This window comes from Phyllostomus discolor, chromosome 12, assembly GCF_004126475.2.
Source record: "Phyllostomus discolor isolate MPI-MPIP mPhyDis1 chromosome 12, mPhyDis1.pri.v3, whole genome shotgun sequence".
In the NCBI taxonomy this organism is placed as follows: domain Eukaryota; kingdom Metazoa; phylum Chordata; class Mammalia; order Chiroptera; family Phyllostomidae; genus Phyllostomus; species Phyllostomus discolor.
In genome coordinates, this window is record NC_040914.2 from 58,440,456 (window position 1) to 58,461,584 (window position 21,129).

The following is a 21,129-nucleotide window of genomic DNA, read 5'->3' on the forward strand; positions in this document are numbered from 1 at the left end:
ACCGGGGCGGCTCTAGGACCTGAGAGCGTCACCTGGAATCCCCAGCGGGGCGTGGAATGGCCCTCCACCTGCCTCCGCCGCTGCGGAATGCTGCCAGGACGATACTACATCCACACAGACTGGCACCTCGGGGCTATTTTGAGCTTTTTACAAATGCAGCTGATGCTATTTGGAACTCACCTTCCTGGGAATTAGGAAGATTCTAAAAATGCGGCCTGCAGCCTCTTAAAAATGGTAGACGGCAGTTCCTCTGGGCAAAGGAAGACAGCCGCCTCCCCGGGGTCACGAATAAGCACACTCAGTGACCTCGGGTCCTACCTTTCTATAGGAGGGGACGGCCAGCTCCTGCCCAGAGCCCTGGGGGCGGGGTCAGCCTTGACCTCCTCTGTCTTAATAAGCAGTGTCACCATGAGCATGCCTGGACCCCCTTCAAACCACCATAAAGAAGAGGGAAAGTTTATGAAGACCCCGAGAGACAAATCTTCTCTTCTCTGTTTGAATATAGAAAAATAGCATCAGCTGGGACTCCAGATGAAGCCGTTCCGTCTCCCCCTCTCCTGGAAGGGATCCCACACTAAGCTCAGGCAATCTGGGATGAGTGCGCAGAGCGACTTACAAGGACATTTCAGACAAGGCTTTCTTCTTTATCTCTCGCCTCCTCACAGGGGGCTTCTGCGGCGTTCCCTTAGAGCACTCCCCACATGCTCGGCAATGCCGGGCAAAACTTTGGCGGCTGAACTTGGCAAGTGGTCTGAGAGCCCCTCTGGGCCACCATCACTGAGAGGCAGGGGCGAGTGCTTGCGCCTGCCCCGACTGGAGCCGGCCCCCGCGGCTCACCCAGCAGGGCCCTGCCTCTGCGCCTTGCTCTCGACAACATGCTTGCCTGGACCACCGCCTCTCACTTTCCCGCTCATCAACCCTTTCCCCAACTCTGCTCTAACTGCTCCGTAAGTTGCCTGCCCCTGCAACCACCCCCATTCCATAAAATGCATGAGAGCAGGAAGTATCTCTGTCCCTCACATTTTACCCACAGTACATACAGCCTAGTTCTGGTAACTAGCCCGGCCGTGAGAAGTACCCATATCTCTAAAATGGGCATCTACAAGGGCCCATCCTGCAGGTGCCCGGGGGGGGGGGGGGGGGGGTCCCTTACCCAGGAGGATGACGATGCAGGCCAGGATGGCGATCAGCGCCCCCGTGCTCAGGCCGGCGTTCAGGATGTAGGCCTCGGCATTGCAGGACAGCAGCCCCCCGTTCACGTCGCACCCACACACCTTGATGGTGAGGGTGTTGGTGCTGCTCATGGGCGGGATGCCACCGTCGCTGATCACGATGGGCAGGAGGTACAAATCTTGCTTCTGCCGGCTGAAGCCCCCGCGCCGGGCGTACACCCCTGCGGTGTTGTCTGTGGGAAGAGGGGAGACAGGGAGTGCTCTCAGAGTGGGACCGTTCGAATTGCAGCCTGGACATGTTTGCGTTTGGCCTGGCGGATCTGAGGGGGCCCTGGTGCACGCCAGGTTAGCAAACAGGGTCTTCCCCACCTGGTCTTTAGTCCAGGCGTCCTTAGAAACTGCAGTCAGTGGGTGTCACAGGGTCACAGAATCACCTCTCTGCATTTTGGAACAAAACTCAGAGACTGGCTCTTTTTTATCTGGTGGACACACAACGCCTTCACTGGCAAGACAACCCCACCGTTTTCCATTAGGGTGTTGTCCATTTTGCCAAATACCAGCAAGCCTGGGCTTCGATCACATGCTCCGTGTTAGTGCTGGATGTGGATAAACACATAGGAGCGTGTGAAAAAGAACAACAAACCCTTCTTGTCCTCCTTTGCACGTTCCCTACTTCATGACAAGCCTTGGGCCAGGTTTTGTTTGTTTGTTTTTTTTTCAGAGATTTCCTGTCCACCTTCCAACCTTGCCCAAACTATGAATCCAATCACGAGTCCTAAAGGAAAATATCTTCTTTAAGAGGAAATGTCTTATGAAACCCAGCAGCAGATTGCTAGTTTCTCTGGAATTCAAGCACCATCAGGCACCTAGTTGAACACGCCACAACCTCCTGCTTAAAACGGTTCTGAGTCTGCTCTGCGGCCCACCCCCAGGCCCTGCCCACACGCCCCAGACCAGGCGGGCGCGCAGAGGGACCCCTGTCCCCGAGCACGGCGCCCCTTCCTAGGCCCTGCCTCTTTACTCACTGCTCCAGTGCCTCCAAAGCCCTTCTCCTACGCGGCAGGTGAACTCCTCAAGCCGCGAAATTGAATCCAAAAGTCATCTCTTCAGGGAGGCGCCTCTAGACCTTTCCCATCACCTCCTCTGTGACCCACATGACACCGCATACTCCTGCAGAAATTGGCAGCCCGCTCTTCTGTCATTATTTGACATCTCCTAGACCGTGAGCTCCCGGGAGAGTAAGGGGATTTTCTCTGACTCATCTCAGCTCTCCGGCGCTGGACACACAGCAGATGTGCCATCAGCAGTTGCCGAGCACATCTGGTCACTGTGTTCCGGGAAAGGCTTAACCAGAATTCCAGATGTTGGCTCTATGCACGTCTCAGTCTTCCGTAACCTATGCCCCCAAATGTTTCCTCATCACCATTTCTGCATATCTCTACACACCAAATATATTTTTCCCAGGCCGTATGCTCCAGAGGACAATGGAAGACATTGGTATTATAAAACAGTTGACATTTTGAATGTGCTCCATCAAATTCCACCCCCCCGCCAGATCCTCGCTGTGGCCTGCCTCCACTGTGAGTGAAGGGTCAGGCATTTATAGCACTGTGAGTTATCGCCAACACAATGGCCCACGAGCTAGGAAGCTCTTGGGATCTTGCTGTGAATAGGGAGAAGTATCTTAGAATCTCTCAGAAATTATAATTGACATATTTTAGATGAAAGGCAATGTAATATGTTCTCTGTGAGAGAAAATACACATATAAAAGTCAGATTCGGTCTCCTTTAGGCGTGAGCAGATACGTCGAGTAGCGCAGAGGGTAAGGTATATACCGTATTTTTGGACTATAAGATGCACCTTTCTCCCCCATGCCCCCCCCCAAATTTGGGAGGCATAATGGTTGTTAATGCTGCTGTTGAGTTCTGTTTACATTTACATTGGTGAAATATTATGTCATTCATGTTATTAAGTATTTTACCACATTTTTTGCTTCAAAACCTTTTTTCCTATTATCCGCCTCTAAAACCTAGGTGTGTCTTATGGTCCGAAAAATACGGTACGTGCTGCCTTTTGCGAGCCTTATAATGGCAGAGTCTCTGACTTCGCTGCAACATCTCAATCAGAACAAGATGGAAGGACCAGCCCTCATTTCTGTATTTTCTGACTTTTGTGTGATTGACATCTATGGTTCTTATCACCAGAGAAAAACCATATATACTATGGAAAGTTGTGAAAAAATAAAAATAAATGGGCCAAGTAAAATGGTAACTGTAAATTCAGTTCCCCATTTTTTATGTGTTCTAGGCCACACCAGTATTCTACGCTTAACAATTAGAAAATAATCTACTTATCTATAATAAATTATTTCAAAATATGTTATTTTTTTTTCGTTCTCATAAATTCTTTGGAGTTCTGTACGACTTCCACAAATTAGAAGTTACGATATCAACCCCCGTTTTAATGATCTGAAATGCCACGAACAACATCATGAATAAAAATGAAAAGGAAGATTTTAAGAAGGAAAGCAAATTAGTAAGAACTGCTTGGTTAAATATCCGTCCCTGATTCAGATGACATCCCCAATTTATCCGCGGGCCCCACCCTATCCCCCCCGGGGCTGGTGTGGAGGAAGTGTGAGCGGAATGTAGAAGCCGTGACTTAAACTCTGTCTGTCCTTCAGCGCGCCGTGCGTGCGAGACGGCACCTTCCCAGCACAGCGGGCTGGCTGCCACGTGACAGCAAGCGACAGTCAGGCGCTGAAGGAAAACTCGGATCTGAGCACGACACCAGCCGGGGGGATTCGCCACGTTCCATGCCCCGAGCAGCCGAGTCCTCTCAGCCACGCTGCGACTCTTACATGGGGGCTCATTAACGTGCCCAGCTGGCGGGAGCATTTACCATCTCTGAGGGAGACAGCAGTAGCTTCTCGAGAACTCTCTTAATCTCTTCTCGTCAGAGATGCCTTACCTGTGGGTTTTAAGAGAAGCTCAAGAGGTGGGGAATAAATGGACGGAGGGTCTCTTCTCGAGCGGACACTAATCACCTGCTTTGGAATGAGTCACTGGTCCCCTCCGGAGCCTCCCTTGTTCGTTTTTAAAACGAGGGCGCTGGTTGAGATCAAGCACGCCTCCTCATGGGATTGTCGTTGGAACCAACTAATGTAACAAAAGCCAGTGGCTGTTCTCCATGCTGTGCTTGCAGAGGGCTCCGGAATCCTACCGGAAAGATTCATACTAGCATGGAGACCCTCCGGGGCTGGGGAATCGGTGAAGGGTGCCCGTGGGGCGGGAAATGTGTGGAACCAGCCAGGCTCAGCACGAGGTGCCTCGGCTGTTTCAGCGGATACAATACGTTCCCTCTAGAGCCACGTGGCCCCAGCACCCAGGGGAGGAGCATTTTCTTCCAGGATGGACCCTGAAGAGGATCCAGGGCTGTGGCCTGTGAGAGTCTTTCTAGTGGTCCACTGTGGCCGCTGACCTTTCACGCATCAAAACGGTCACTATGGGCAGGCACGTCATGAAAACCAAATGGAGAAAGAAACAAACTACCAATAATAACAAGACCTCTATTCGGGAAGTCAGTTTTGCATTTTAAGTTTGATGACCGAGTCCCTTTCATCTAAATTATTTTAATCAGCCAGCCATTGTCTCTCCTTATTGAAGAGAGTCCCTTCACTTGGGACATGTACATTCCTAAGGTTTATGGATGGCCGAAGGGAAAAGGGAGGTTCCCTGGTGACACATTTTTAGGGACATGCAAACTGGCTCCATGGTTAATAAGATCAGGCAGAGGAAGAAAAATGTGTCGAGTTTTACATTTGCATCAAGAGATTTCTTAGATCCTTCTCTTTATAAAGCTTCCAAAGGGCAAATCTCTTAGTATTTAGGGTCTGGCAGGCCTGGGTTTGAGGCCTGAATCATCTCCACATTAACTGTCTTACTTTAGACACATTAAGTAAATGCCTCGAGTTGCTATATTCTCACCTAAGAAAGTAGGAATTTTAGGGTCAAATTGGATTATATTCATACAGGTGGTTAGCACAGTGCCTGACTGTTGGAGAGGTGCAGTAAATATCAGTTCTTTTCTGGAATCTCTCCTTTCAGAGCAGCTGGCGAATGAAGGAGAGAAGCCTGTTGGCAGAGAGGAAAGTGAATTCCTGGAAATGTCATCGCAGCTGGGAAAGCAGTGAGCCGCCCCCGCAGACGGGCTCGCCATCCAGAGGTAAGAAAAGCCCTCGCCCTTCAGTCCCGGGCACCGCATCTCCTAAGGTAAGAGAAGGCTTCTCAAACACCTCGGTTTTTCCTCGTGATACCCAATGTGCTCATCCTTGGCTACAGGCAGGTACCCACTTCTAAGTCTTCCCCCCACTTAGGCAAAAACACGCCAACGGGGCCAGGAATTACTAGTGTATGTTGTGCACAAATTGTAGTGTTTTACTCAAGGAAAATAAATGCAAGATTCAAAATGTTATGCCTGCAACCTGCACCCCTAATGGCCGCTGTTTTCACCTGTGCACTTGGTCACTATACTAACAAAATGTAAGGGTTCCTGGTGATGATGGCGCCATGGTACCAGTTTGGGGGTAAAATGTGAGGATTACGACGATGATGTGGCCCAGTGGAAGGATGTGTGCACCTGACTTAACAAGGGAAACTATGTTTGAGTAACCTGGGGCCTTTTTGTGATATAATGATAAGTTTTAAAAAAATGAATGAAAATCAGAACATTAGTATCATGGTTCTTCCCCCCGTCTTCAGAACTTTCCAATGTTATTAAATTTTACCAAGAAATTCATCAATTTCTCTACAATATAACATTCCACTCGGGTTCTTACATTGCTTACAGTTGTTTTCAACTCATATATAAGGGTGACATAATTTGTTTTTTACTGAATGGTTTCAAATTTCAGGCTCTTTTCTGAGGTAATTGTTTTTTATGATTACTGGTTCATCGAATATGATCTTTTATTATAATTACTGGTTTCTAGGATACAACCCTTGATATTAACTGCCAAGTTGGTCTCCATAATCCACAAAGGTTTTTAAGGCAATATCTTCCATTTTTCTTAATGTCCTTGGTTATTAAAAGTCATTGGTTATTCAACAGATTTTTTAAAAAATAAATTGATTAATTAAAAGGAAAATTACAGTGGGGAAATAGCCCTCAACTGGGTACCACACTTCTGTTAGCAAAAAATAAAGGGGGGGGTGGAGCAGAGCGAAATGGACCGTACGTGGTGTGTGGGCACAGCCCCTGTGTGTGAACAACTTGAAAGGAGGAAGCACTGCTACAAAGGCCTGGTCCGCTCTGCTCTGACCCTGAGGTCAGGACGGAGGCTTGACCCAGGGTGGAAAGCTCCCCTAAAGCTCTTAAAATGCCCTTCCTTACCACCTCTTCTCCTCCGTTCTTCTCGGTCGGGGCTAAAGCTCCCCCATTGCTGGACCTGATCAGACACTTGAGCCTGTGGAGAAAGGCTCTGGGGGCCCCTGGCCTGGGCCCTTGTTTGGGGCCCTGAGAGATCCGAAGGGTCTAGGCCAAGCCTTGCTCTTTTCTGGTTCACTTCTCGCCTAATCTACCGACCCCACCCTCTCCACGCAGACCTCGAGACAAAGTAGACCTGTCTTTATGAGCCCCCACACCCTTGAGGATAGTTAGTTATGCCGTCACCAGCAGAATAATCCTTATTTGATTACTTTCTCTGGGGCCTCTCTACTTTCCCTAGGAATGCAGCAATGCATTAGCAGGATAATGGAAAATATATATATATAAGCACAAATGTGAAAATATACACATAGTGTGTCTGCCCCAAAAGTCTTGGTAGAGTTTTAAGCTTTAATAATGTTGACAGTAGACATGCTAAACAGTGACATTAGATATTGTTGGGAAGTTTAATTATTTAGAACTTTTTATACTCAGAGTTGTGATGTTTGAAAAAATTAGTGTTCACTTTTGATGCCAATATTGGCCATCTTCAATCTGAGGGACAGAAAGATGTCAAATAATATGTTTCAAGTTCGTATTATTTGTACTTGACATTACTAATGGTTAAAGATGAACATAACGGCTTGGGTAGATACCTTTACTTTCTCGCCTTTCGGAACAACACGCGAACTCCCTGTCTGCCGGCAGTCCCTGCGCAGAACCGCACATTTCATTCTGTGGCCATTGTCTGCGTGCCTCCCGCCTTCACCCGACAGTCACCTCTGGTGACTGGGCAGCAACTTATCTCGCTCGTCGTGGTGCGTTTAACAGTGTTTTGTGCGTACGGAATGAACAGCTGAATGGCAGGCCTTCCACTACAGCTCAGCGTCAGCCTGGCTTTTCCGCAGTCCGCTTTCACGGATTCCTGAGCACACAGCCACCTCCCAGTCCCCACCCCTCCCCCACTGCTCACTCCGAACCCAGAGTGTGTGGGCCCACGCCTGTATCATGGATTGTGTTCCTGCTCCATGCATGCATCTGTTTATCTCCTTATTCTTTTTCGTTATTTAGCTTGAGTCAGATTCCCCTAAGCAATATTTATGGAGCTGCTAATATGTGCAAGCCTTAGTCCTTGTTACTTCTTCACACCTTATCCCAAAGATTTCTTGAAACTGTGTGTAGAAAATATAACGACCCTTATTTTATAGGAATGGGCGTTGAGAAACAAAGAGGAAGGCAGTTACTCACAATCATATGGAAAACACAAAACTAGGCATGAAACTCCTCCAAATCTCATGGCATTCTTGTTAGCATATATCCGACCACAGAAACCTGATACTACAGCATGCTAGTTACATTGGTTCTTTTTGTTTTTCACCAAACTCCCCCACTACGGTTATATAATTATTTGGGCCCTATAGGAAGATCCAGGTAGACTCAGGTCCCTGATAAAGAGCTGCTCTAAGAAACTTAAGAACTTTATGGCAAAGACACCTACATTTAAGACCTCTTCCCACAGCATTTCCTAAAGCACATGCACACCCCCCTCAAAAACAAACCAATAGGCAAGAGCCAAAAAGAAATCCACTATTTTCCCAGTATTTTGCAATGAAGGAGATGCTGCAATGAGGGGAATTTTGGAAGGGGCTAGCATTTGCATGTATCATGAGGCAAAGTGTTTGACCCGAGACTCTGACAGCTGGAGTATCTCCCCGCCGAACCAAGGATCCGCACGCTACCGGGGAGGGTGATCGTGACCTTTTAATTAACACCTTTGATATTGAGGGGTGGGCAACACACGAAATACAGCAAACAGCATCGTAGGAGCAATCGCTCACGTGTTTGTGGATAATATACCTCAGTGTTGTGCCCCGTTTGTTGGCATTCATAGATTTTTCATTGTTATAATCTGCTACATCCCTTGGAATCAACTCTCCCTCCACTTTTGTTTGGGATCGATTTCTCCTTGGTGACAGGGAAGGAGAAAGAAACATAACTGCCTAACTATTTCTTGCTTTGAAACCTCTAGAGAATTCAGTGGGATATAAACATTCAGGGTCTTTTAAGTGAGTTGAGAAATCCCAGGAGTTAGTTAAGTCAGTGATGGGAGGAAGCCTTGAACGAATAACGTGTCTGATCCTTCATTGGTTGGGCAGGGGGCGGGTTCCCAGATAAACCGTGCTCCGTGTCGGGCAAACTGCAGCAATGAATTCCAGGCAGAAAAGGAACATAATTATTTACCCAGCGAAAATGGCAGGGCATTAAAAGACATCTGCCATTTTGATCTGCCAAAAGCAATTAAAGGGGAAAAATAGTTCCAGAGAAATCTGTTTGGGTATCTTTAAATTATAAAAGTAAAAAACCAGAAGCAGATTTGAATGTCATTTGGTGCTGCTCATAGGGGAGAAAAACGTACTTAGTTTAGACAAAAAGAAAAAGAAAAAGGGGAAGAAAAAAAATATGTTTTCCAATTGGTTCAGTTGGGGTGAAACTGTCCTGACTTTCTCCCTTACACAGCTAAATCTGCTTTTCATGTGAACTTTTACTTTTTGTTATGTTTTGTTGTGTGTGTGTGTGTGTGTGTGTGTGTGTGTTTTAACAATTTAAAAGAAACTTTGAATGTGTCACATATCAGAGCTCTTCTGACCTATTTGCAACTGCCCACCTTAGAGAATATGCTTGCAAAGTGAATGCCTGTGACAGCCATCCTTTCCTGCACCCAAACCCCAGCTCCCAGGATAACTCTGTGGGATAATAAATAATACATGGGTGGAAGGGGTGGCCGATGTGACAAAGGCTCCCTCAGAACATTCCAACAACAAAAGATGGGTTGTCTTTTTCAGCCTGAGGCTTATGTCACAATATAATCATTTTTCCCATAAAAATAAATAATCCCTGACATTTCTGAAGCACACTGCATGTTTTTTTCCCAGCCACTCTTTATTTTCATTCATGTGTTTGGTCAACCCACTGTTCTTAATGTTGGGATAACGTCCCCACAGAGCTCACATTCTCGTGGGGGACACACAGGGAAATAATCGCTTGGAGGGCAGAGGGAAGAGAAAAGGACCGAAGGTTAGGGGAGCATTCCCAGAGCCCAGAGGAGGGTGCGTCTAAGATGCACCGGGGCCGGGGCTGCCTGGCCAGGCCTCGCCTGGGAGGCGTTATTTACAGTAAGACTTGGACAAGGAGGAACAGGCAGGGGCACTTTCCCATCCGAGCCGGAGCCTGGACACGAGTGAGCATGGCATATTTTGGGGAGCAGAGGTGGTTTGAAGATTCTGGAGCTTAAGGTTCAAGGTAGCAAGGAAAAGGAGGTAAAGACAAAGTCTATAGAGGTTGGGGCAAGAGCAGGTAGGTCTATAATTCCTTGCTATGAAGCATCCATTTAACCCATAGGAGATGGAGAGCCAGAGAAGAATTCTAGGAAGAGAGACATCTTCGGGTATGTGTGTCAGGAAGGGCCGATCTCAGTGGTGGCGAGGCTGGGGTCAGACAGGCCTGTTTGGGGGCCGCCCTGGGAGTCCCAGCTCTGCTTTGCACAGGTCATGGATAGTCGTCACCCAGACCAGCTGTGCTTTCACAACAGAATTATTGTAACTTGGCCCCGTGTGCCTCGGGGAACTCCCGGCCATCAGGGACTATGTCTTAGTCACTGCAAAAGCCCCAGTCTTAGGACACTTCCTGGCACACGGGGCATGACAACAGCTCATTTGTCCACGATCACGGAAGGATGGAAGGAGGACACTGCGACAGAAGAACTAGGAAATACCGAGATTACAGTGAAACTCGCACTGGCACTGAGTATGGCAGATACATCAAGGGCAGAGAAGGTCAAGTGAAATAGGGAAGGTGTTTCAAGATGTCTAAAGGGCCAGTTACACTTTCGATTTGTTGACTTAAAAATCCTAAGAGTATTTATAATAGAAACTTGTCGCACCCTCTAAAAATTGCCCTCTGCTGCTCAAATTAATAAACAGTGTTCTAGTAGCCAAGTAACGGCATGGGCCTTCAACTTCAGGTGGAATATATTTATTTGGTATCGGGCAGCATGCAGTCCGGGGGTTCTGGGAACTAGGGATGTGTTCCAGTTCCGCCTTACCGCTCGAAATAGCGGCTCCATCCATGAATTAGAAGTGAGGTAATAGTTGACAATTTTAAAAATGAGACAGTACTAGAGTTAATTATGTGCCAGATATTCATGTATTCATATTAAGACTGATCCCCTTCCAGGATAAAGAGTGAAGACACGCATTTCATCTCGAACCCTACCCCTTCCTCTCCACTTTGTTCATCACTGTTCAGTGCAAGAGCTTTGGAAATTTAAAACATTGGGTTCAATATTCAGATGTTTCAATTTAATTACTTTATCAAATCATTAGCTTAAAAGACAAAATCATATTATCTTATTGTTAGGATCCAAAAGTTATAGTAAAAATTGGACATCCATGTTTTAACAAAATAATGCAAAGGAAACTCCCTCAGCACACACAGAAACACATATATTCCACAACACAAATCTTAATTTTAAATGGTGAAACTCTAGACCAAGTGAATAAGTCCATGGTCATTGGTGTTATTTAATATATATTCTAAAAGTGCAAATTTATCCAATTAGACAAAATTGTTCCTTTTGTTCCAGAGTTGGCTAGAAGGTGAGGGAATGGGACCTTACCTACTTAACTAATGGTCATTATAAATATTTCTGCTATTATAAATATTTCTAATGGCAATTTGTCAATTAAAGTATCAAAAGCTTTTGATCCAGTAATTCCACTGTAGAAATTTAGCCTCAAATAGCAATTAGATATTTGGCAAAGGTATGTGGAAATGAACTTATGCAACAGTATTCAACTGGTATCAGATATTCTTAAGGTAGAAATTAGGAAGCTGTTTAGAAGAAAATGTTGAGAAAAGTGTATGAGAAAAACTGGACGTGTTCATTATAACTACCTTTTTAAGATCAAAATATGTGTCAGGAACGAGCCTGGAAGAGCATGCAAAATAGCAGTGCTTATTTCTGGACAGTATATTATAGTCATTTTATTATTTTAAATTTTATTTCCGCTTATCTGTACTTTCTGCTTTTCCTTTAAAGAATGTGTATTAATCATACAGTAGGAGAAAACTATAAAATTCTTTTCAAATGTATTTTGCCACAATTATGATAGCTGTGATTAACATTGAAATCAAAGTATCATTTGTCCTGCTCTGCCCACGCTTTCCCTAGAAACCTAGGTTGATGAATTCAATTGAATTTCAGGTTTTTCCTCTTCTGAAGACAGTTATTGTTTGACTACAGGATAAACAAAGATTTCGCAAAAAGAATCAACTAAAACACACGAGCTCGATGTTGACGATACAGTGCATTACGCACAGGAGGCAGAACCCTCCCAATACTCCGACTTCCTAGCTGTTTCCACTCACTGGCAGCAGGACCTTGGGCAAGTCTCTGAAGCGTCTGAGGCCTCCCATTCCTTCCTCGTCTAGAAAATGGGGGTAAAAACATTCAGCACGCCCACCTCATAGGGCTGTTTGCGAAACTAAGTGAAATGATGGCCGTGAGAAGGTTTTATAAATTAATTAAGAACTAGCGAGGCGAGAGCGGCTAATTTCGGCATTTCTGTTTTCTGGGCACGCTTCTTTTCCATCACACGTTTCTTGTGTCTTTAGAGATGCCACTAAGTCTGATATTTTCAACGTGAATGCATCTCAAAACCTGGGTGGGTTAGCTCTTCCTCTGCCCAGACAGCTCCCTCCTCCACATCAACAGTCTAAGATGGGCTTAAATGTCGGGGAGCCGTCCAGCACGCTCCTCTCCTGCCGTCTGCAGACCTGTCTTGGAAGCCCGGGTTGTGGGATGGAATCAGATAGAATGAACTGAGAGATCTGTGTGTATGAAGGACGGCTTCCTCCCTTACATTTCTAACGAAAGACAAGTACCATATGATTTCACTAATGAACAAAGTAAAAGAAAAAGGGAAATGGGCCCTGGCTAGCATAGCTCAGTGGATTGAGCTTGGGCTGCGAACCAAAGTGTCGCAGGTTTGATTCCCAGTCAGGGCACATACCTGGGTTGTAGGCCATGACCCCTAGCAACCGCACATTGATATTTCTCTCTCTCTTTCTCTCTCTCTCTCTCTCTCTCTCTCTCCCTCTCTCTCCCTCCCTTCCCTCTCTAAAAATAAATAAAATCTTAAAAAAAAAGAAAGAGAAATGGAAACAGACTTGTAGATACAGAGAACAGACTGACAGCTGTCAGAGGGGAGGGAGTTTGGGAGTCTAGGTGAAGGGGTTAAGCTAAGGAAAAATCTCACAGACAGACAACAGTGGGGTGATGGCCGGAGGGAAAGGGGGAGGGAAGTAGAAGAGGGAAAAGGGGGCATAAATGCCAACGGAAGGAGACTTGACTTGGGGTGGCGAACACACACGATGTATTTATAGAATTGTACACCCGACTCCTACATAATCCCATTTACCAGAGTCACCCTGATACGTTCAACAAGATAATAAACTAAAGATGCCCAGTGCTGATGCCAAGTTCAGGCAAACACCATCCTGATTCTTTCCACGGTGTGAGGGGAGTAAACACGGAGAGAGGAAGAAACCTGATGCTTGTACTCAGCACTCTGCAACCCATTATCTCATATTTTCTATGGAAAACAGCCTCGGCCGAGAAATTCGGTAACTCGGGAGGCTATTAATAGGATGTGGAAAGTGATTACTCCTTTTGGATTACTTCAATATGTAATTACTTTTAGGAGCTCGTAGAAAGAAACGCTATTAAATGATAATTATAGGACCGTATTTGCTTTAAGGTTCTGTAATAGCTCTAAACATGGGAGTTTTCATTAACTGTTTGCCATAGTTAATAAAGTCATTCTTCTTAAAAAGTAGCAATTTCCTGCAGAAATGGTGGCTCCAGTGTAGGATTAGCCTCTTACAGGAAAGGGCAGGGATGCAGATCGCGCAGTAGGCTGGCTCCTCCACGGTGATACCATCTCCTTGAAAACATAGATGGCGTCCTCGCAGTACTGTGACAGCGTGGCATCCTTATCACTCCCCAGAGAACAGTCTGTCTGGGTATAATGTTTCAGAGGGTCAACAGCGACTAAATATTATTGCGCACATAAAAATAAAGCAGACGAGGCTGACGAGGGAGGTGACGCTGGCACAGTGAGGAACTGGGGACTCGAGGAATACATGCAGCATTGAGTCTCAGATCTCAGTTGTCGATAAATACGAACACACGGATAAATGTGGGGCCACAAGCACCAGAGAGGACAGATCATAAAGGAGGTGGTAGTGTGAGAGGCATGTGAGAACCCCAGAGCTTTCTGGACAGCCAAGTAGATCATCTCACTATTAATAAAACTAGTTGTATGCTGAAATTTTTGGTTACAAGTATTTTTTTTCATCATAAAACTGACATCAGCCCAGGCTGAAACAATGTAGCCACCCACCAACCCACAGCAGATAGAAAATAATTTGGGAATTAGGAAAATTCCAAGAGTGGAGGCCGGGACTCTCGTAAACTCAAAGATGCACATGTATCTTGGAAAGTACTGTGAAAGCGCTGTCTATGCCATGTCACCCAACTCGGGGCAGTAAACACTCATGTCCGCTCCTTGCCGGGGTCTCCCTGCTGCAGAGAAACCAACCTTTACAGAGGGAAATGCCTACAGTACGTTTGTGCTCCGTGGAGGCTGGGAACCGCTCACCTGTCTCAGGGCTTTGCAGATTTCTCTTCAAGGGGCTTAAGGCCCCTTGCACACGTGTACGTGAACCAAAGCCCACGAGTACAAGAGAAATCCTCGATTAAATGTAAAATTAAAGAGCTCTGAGTAATGCTTCTATTTAGAAATGATCAAAATCATTCACTAAGTGAATCAGAGGTTGTTTCGTAGGGTTGCTTTAAAATACATTTCTCTCCCTGTAACTTCCTGCACACCCAGGCTTTCAAGACATCGTCCACTGCAGAAAGCAAGGCACCAGGAGAGAAGATCTCTGTTGTAGCACCTAGGATGCTCTGCCCCACAGTCGCATTTAATATGTGCTGATTAAACCGGTCATAATTACGTGCTGAAACCAGGACAAGAAGTGGTAATAAAGTAGGGCAGGGCATATCCCTTCAAACCCAAGTGGTGTGGGGACCACTCCTCCACTTTCGTAATCAACCCAGACCGACAGCGACCAGAGTGGGTAGGGAAGGGGATAATGCTGGGAAGAAAGGGAAGGAACCAGACAAAGACCATGAATGAATGACCCACGGACATGGACAACGGTGTGGGGACTGACTGTGGGAGCAGGGGGTGGGCTGGGCGGAGGAGGGCAAAGGGGGAAAACAGGGAGAGCTCTAATACAATAACAGTAAAAAAAATTAAAGAAAAGATCAACCCAGCAGTTAAGGTTATAACCTCTAATCTCTGAGTGCCTAAGTTTAAAATCTAGGGCTAACTCCTGTTTAGCTGATTGACCTTTAACTTCTATTTTCCAATTACAGGTGACATCCCATATTATTTTGCACTAGTTGCAGGTGTACAGACAGCACAGTGGTTGGATGATCGTATACCTTACAGAGTGTCCCCCTGATATTCCCAGTACCCACCCGGCTGCATGCACAGTGGTTACGATATCGTTGACCCTATGGCCTGTGCTTTGTTTTACATCCCTGGGACTATTTCCGTATCTACCAAGTTGTACTTCTTAACCCCTTCACCTTCTGTAGCTGACTGACTGACTTCCAACAAGTTACTGGAGAATTCTGCACCTTATTTTCCTCATCTTCAAAGTGGGAATGATGACAGCCCTTAGCCAGGGTGTGTGAGAGCATTCAAGGGACTGAGTATGGGAAGAAGACTCTTGGCTGGTGTTTGAAACATAGCTGTTGGCACTGATGATACTTACTGGTCGCAGTGATAGTGGTGGTGAGGAAAGTCATACCACTTATTAGATTAACTTAAGATCCCATAAGCCTGCTCCCAGTCACCAAGAAAGCCATCAACCTATCACCTAGAGCACAGTTGCCACGTGGCTGGTGCAAACATATGCACCCAGGAGGACCAGTGTTTATTCCTGCATCAGGTGATGGCACTGTCAGCCTCTCCTTACAGACCTGCACGCTCACGGGTTTATAGGAAGAGCTGCAGACCAAAACGGTCTTCCCTGGCGAATCTGCAGTGGGACTCAGAAAGCACTTTACTCTCCCATGTTTCTGGTGGCCATAGGATGCTTTCCTCATGCCCGTCGGGCAGACACCCTGCAGGCACCCTCAGGTGCCGGGCTCTGTCAGCCACGGCGCATGCCAACTGCACAGTGGAGGACAGTCCAGCTGAAAAATCATACCGCCTTACAAAGTTGAACTAATCTCCTTTAACGCTCTACTCCATATCAATATTCATGAAGCCGCGCTTCCCCCCAGGGGTTCATCAACCTCTTTAAAAAAAGACAAATGAAGCTGTTTGCATACTGACCCCGTAGGCTTCCCCACTCGGTTCCCCACTGCTTCATGAATATCAAAGCCGACAACAACAACAACGAAAGGTAAAATAAAATGAGACCCACTTATGCTCAGGCGCCAAATGAACCCCTGTCTCAAAATAAAGATCGCATTATTATTTCTTGTTTGCGCTGTGCAGCAGAAAGGCATTATTGAGATTAGGGAAAATACTTGTGCTCCGCAGTATACAAGCCGTTCACCTCCCATTCCTCCTTCCCATCGTGACGTCCCCGAACGCGCAGGACCCTCGGTACGAACCTCTGTTGTCTCTGACTGTGAAGTTTGGATTGTGAATGATTTCGGGGGGCAGACTGAAGATAAATCTTGGTCCATTGGCCGTGTCATCCTTGTCATCTGCACTAATTGTAACAATTGGCTGGAAGAGAAAGGTGGCCCATAAATAAATCATGCTGACATCGGCACATCATTTGTTTTAAAATGTCCTGGCTGGCTAAGAAACCTGACTGGAATTAGAGGACATGGTTCCAGAGCTCAGCTAGGGCTCACGAGCTTTCTTGGGCAGTGGGAGGGATCACCAGGTGACGCTCTCAAAATCAAACTCACTTCCAAATGACTTTCCTGGCTCACGGCCGGGGGGGCTGGGGCCAGGGCCGGGGAGAGCACGGTTACCTGGCTAGAATGCGGCTTGGTCTGGTCGCTCTCACAGATGAAGCCTTCATACGGGGCGGCAAACTTGGGAGCGTTGTCATTGACATCCAGGACCCTGATGGACACTGGGACTTTGGCTTCCTGATGCCGGTTGTCTGGAAAGAGAGACTTCAGTCATTGCCGGGGCGGGGGGCAGTGGGAATTCACGTGAGTCCAAGGTTACTCTTAGGAAACGGTGAGCTCCAGCCACTCCTCCGGGGACCATAGGCACGGCTGGCACAAAAGAGCTGAACTACACAGATGTCAACATTAGACCCGTGAGAACTAAACTACTTTTCCATTTCCACCGACTGGAATGCTGAGGTTATATTGCAAGTGCTGATAACAGAGCCTGGCACCCCTGAGTGAAGTCCATAGCAGTGGTTCTCAAACTGGGGTTCCCCAGAGCAGCAGCAAGACCAGCTGGGAATGTGTTGGAAATGAAAAGGCTCAGGCCCCAAACCCGAATGCACTGAACCACAAGCTCTGGGAATGAGATCCAGAAATGCTTGATACGACGAGCCCTCCTTGATGTTCCTGCTGGTGCATGATCAAGTGCATGAGAACCACTGGTCTCCAGGTACACAGGAGCCGACAAAGCTCGGCTCTGGGTTTAACCAACACTGAGTGACGGAACGCAGGGGGAAACCCTTCGGTGACGGCCATGGGTTCAAGCTTCGGAGGGTGCTCAGCTCACTTGCCGAGTCTGTGCCCCGTTCTGCCAGAGAAAACAAAAACATCTCTACGTTTTTACATACATGATGTCCTAGACAGACAACCAAAAATACATGTTTAAAGACTGAACAACATGTTTCACACGGAAACATTTATTCTCTCTCAGCTGTCTGTCACTTCCCACAATGGAGAGACTCCGGAAGAGTAAGATTTGGTGAAGCAGAATCAAAACCCTGAGGACACTTACGGATTTCCGCGGCAAACACGGAGATGTTGAGCCAGGCTGTCTCCTCTCTGTCCAGAGGTTTTGTCGTTTTAATAAAACCATCCTCTGGATTAATAGTGAAAAACCTGTCCAGGTCAGTGTGGCGATCGATCGAATACCTAAGCAGAATGCAAATGAGGCCGTTAGAGGAGACCTTCCAAGCAGCTTAATATTTAACTGTTTTCTCCATGCTATATTTAAAAGCAACTTTTTCAGTGAGTTTGCTTGAGCTAGGTCTTCTTTTTAATCAAATTTACTTTTCAAACTTTGTACATGAATCTTTTATAGAAATCATTTTGCCACACTGGAATTCTTTCTTCGGTACAATGAATGAAAGGGCTGTTTAGCATATTTGATTGAGAAGCGTAATAACATGTTGCATATTTCTCCATACTTACTATAATCACCCACCGCCTGAATATGTATGAAGTTGCATTGGGGAAGTTGCTTTGCCTTGCTCCCAGACTATTCAGAGAGTCATAACTGTATCAGACCTTGGCGAGGGTTTTGCATATGAGATATCAAATAGTTTCAGGTTTATCTAAGTTTATCATCAAGGATCGTTTATGGTCCTAAACAATCAGTTTTCTCCTTATTTAAAGAAAAATGCTAACTACGTTTTGAGTGAATTTATCTAGTTTATGAACTTAATTTCAGGGGCTCTCGTGGTAGCTCGGTGGCGAATTCCAGGACGAAGTGGGCAAAGCAGGCTTGGCCATTCCCGGGTAGTGCCTTCTCCCCACACTTCGACGGCTCCAGGCTGTGCCTGACATCACAGCCAAGGGGTTTTAGCTACTTCTGTCCACTAGAGAATTTGCTTTCTTCAAAGAAAAGACAAAATCATTTCCAAAATGTTACTGGAGTGTATTTATGGTGAGGTGAGGTGGGGACGGGGCAAGAGGAATGCCCTTACTGAGGTGCAAGGTGAAGGGACTTGCCCAGGACACGCAGAGTTGTGAGCGGCAGAGTCCTGGCCTTCAGGAGTCTGTTGAACTCTAAAGATCCTTTGCTTTCACTCCGCCGCACGGAGTCCAAATGGAGAACTAGCAAGGATGCTTGTGTTAATGCAGGGAGTGGGCTGGGCTTCATAATTGGGGGTTTTTCCTGTTCTTTGTTTTCCTAAAGTTTGCAGAATACATAAGCCGTAGGCTTTCATTGAGGATCCTAAAACCAAATATTAGAGGTAGCAAAGACCGTGGATGTCACAGGGTTTAATGTGCTCAATGTACAAATGTTGGGTGGTCTGTGTTCTAGTTTCTGGGGGAGCCACTATGAGACCCTGGATCTCCCAGTTCCAGATCCCGTTCTTTGCAGGAAAGAGGGACCGTGTGCAGCAAGCAGCACCTCCCAGTATGCAGACCATGAGCTCGCTCAGGCTGTCGTCTGACTTCGCAGCTCCCGTGGGAGTGGAATGACCAGTCCCTTCTCCAGGGGGAACTGGAGATAAACCATGACGTGTCTCATAAATGTCAGTGGAGGGCCAGTCTCTGAGCCCTCGGCAGACAGCCCCACGTGCAAAGGCAGCAAAGATAATAGAAGACCTTTTGTCTTGTCCCCAGGAAGTTTACTATCTAGTTCACATGACAAGACACACTCATAGGAAGAAATATAATAATTCAAAACACTGTTCTATAGAAGTGACTTGGTCTTGTAAAGTCTTAGGTGTAAATTCATGTTCTTTGAATCTCAGCTTATTTATCACTTTTAGCTGGAACATGAATAGTACCCAACTTTTGGGTTCTCTGTGAGAATCACATGACATAAGACATGTTTAAATATACAACCTAGTGCCTCCCACGCGGCCAGCAGTCCAGCCTCCATGCCGTTGTCACTGCTGTGACACGCTGTGGCTAGATCATGGGGACTCTCAGACCACTCCACGGAGTGGGGCCTTCATCCCACTGCCAGTGAAAATCACGGAAGGCTTTTGATCAGAGGAACCAATAAACAGAATCACGTTATCAGGCAGAGGAATAAGGGAGGGTGGGCAAGACAGCCTGAGCAAGGAAGCGTAGAGGAAGGGACAGAGGACACTTACAGATCCGACCCAGGATTTAATGAACGAGGTGAGAAGAGAGTTGGATGTGGGACTGACAGAGGCAATCAGAGCTGATGCATTGGAGAGAGAACCAAGAGGACTCAGATGGTATCCGATACCTGGCGGAGGCTGGGAGAGTCAGAGAGAGTTTCTAGGCCGAGTGTCAGAGAGAAGGAGGCCACAACAAAGTCGACTTAGCAGGGACAAGGGGCTGAAATTTCACGAGGGGTATCTTGACACTCGAACGGAGCAAGGATTCACCTCTGTGCCTGGGTTCGGAGTCAGAGGAGCCAGGCTTTGCTGTAGGGATGTCACAGTCAGTGTAAGCTCAAAGTTTTGTTTTGAATGAGTGAGCAAGCCAGTGTAGGAAGAAGCAAGTGAGTGACAACGCACACGGCACCCCATGGAGAAGCCCAGAGTTCCATCAGGGAGAAGGTCAGCCTGGAGCCAGAGACTCAGGGCACAGATTCAGTCCAGTGATGCCTGGGGGGAGGTCTCCACACGTGAGTGGTCAGAGAGAGAGAGAGAGGTCAAAGTCAAAAGGCTGAGCCTCAGCGAGGGACAGGGACCAGGGACCAGGGACCAGTGACGACACCAGGGGTGTGTGCTGAGACGTGTGATGTTCCTGCCGACAGTGCTAAGAGAGAACATTTCAGGAAGGCAGTGGTGAACACAAGTGTGTCGAATGCTACAGAGTCTGGGGGAGAAAGGATACGCAAATGTTCATGCAGCTGAGAGTTTAGACGACACTATCAGGTCTTGCCCGTGTGTCCAAGAACACCGGCTCCTTTAGAGATGAAGACAAGAGCAGGCAGTGAGGACAGGAGACCCAGTGAATAAAGAGACTGAGTGGGTGAAGGACAACACACAGTCTGGGGTGTCACGGTGATGTGATATGCCATGGTGAGAGCTGGGGTGAGGGGGGGTGACACCTAAGTGCCGTGTAAGCAAGGTGGAAAGACAGGGGGACAAAGACCCGGGAGGGAGGACATGTAAAGGTCCGGAACTAGGAGGCAGCTGGTTCTACTTCAGAGGACAGGCGGCAGCCCAGTCTCACTGCCACGGAGAAGGGAGGGGAAGACACACAGGGGAAGTCGGAGACCAGCGGGGCGTCAGAGCCGCTGGGGGAAGAGGCTGGAGCAGCGGCCTCAGGCTGAGAGTGCTGAGATTGTCTTAGGGGGAGTGGTCACTCGGGGACAACTCAGTCGTCGATTGTTTTGTTGCTGTTTAACTGAGTAGGAGGCGATGTTCGGCTGCTTTAAACCGACCACTCGGGACTACAGGATGGACACAGGAGAGGTGGGGGGAGACTGGAGGCAGGGACACCATGAGGAGGCGGAGAAAGGAATTCGGCAAGAAGAGCATTAGGGACACGGCCTTGGGAAGAGCAGCATCTGCCAGAGTGCA

The 21,129-nt window shown here is 47.0% G+C and overlaps 1 protein-coding gene across 1 annotated transcript in view; it reads right to left on the bottom strand.

Annotated features, from left to right (window-relative positions):
• CDH11 (cadherin 11) overlaps window positions 1-21,129 on the bottom strand; it is a 136,005-nt gene that overhangs the window by 1,435 nt on the left and 113,441 nt on the right. The window contains exons 9-12 of the mRNA XM_028501686.1: window positions 17,667-17,803; window positions 16,727-16,860; window positions 16,355-16,472; window positions 1,154-1,405 (exon numbers count right to left, since the gene is read on the bottom strand). Coding sequence (XP_028357487.1) covers window positions 1,154-1,405; window positions 16,355-16,472; window positions 16,727-16,860; window positions 17,667-17,803 — 641 coding nt within the window. The remainder of the gene's footprint in view (window positions 1-1,153; window positions 1,406-16,354; window positions 16,473-16,726; window positions 16,861-17,666; window positions 17,804-21,129) is intronic.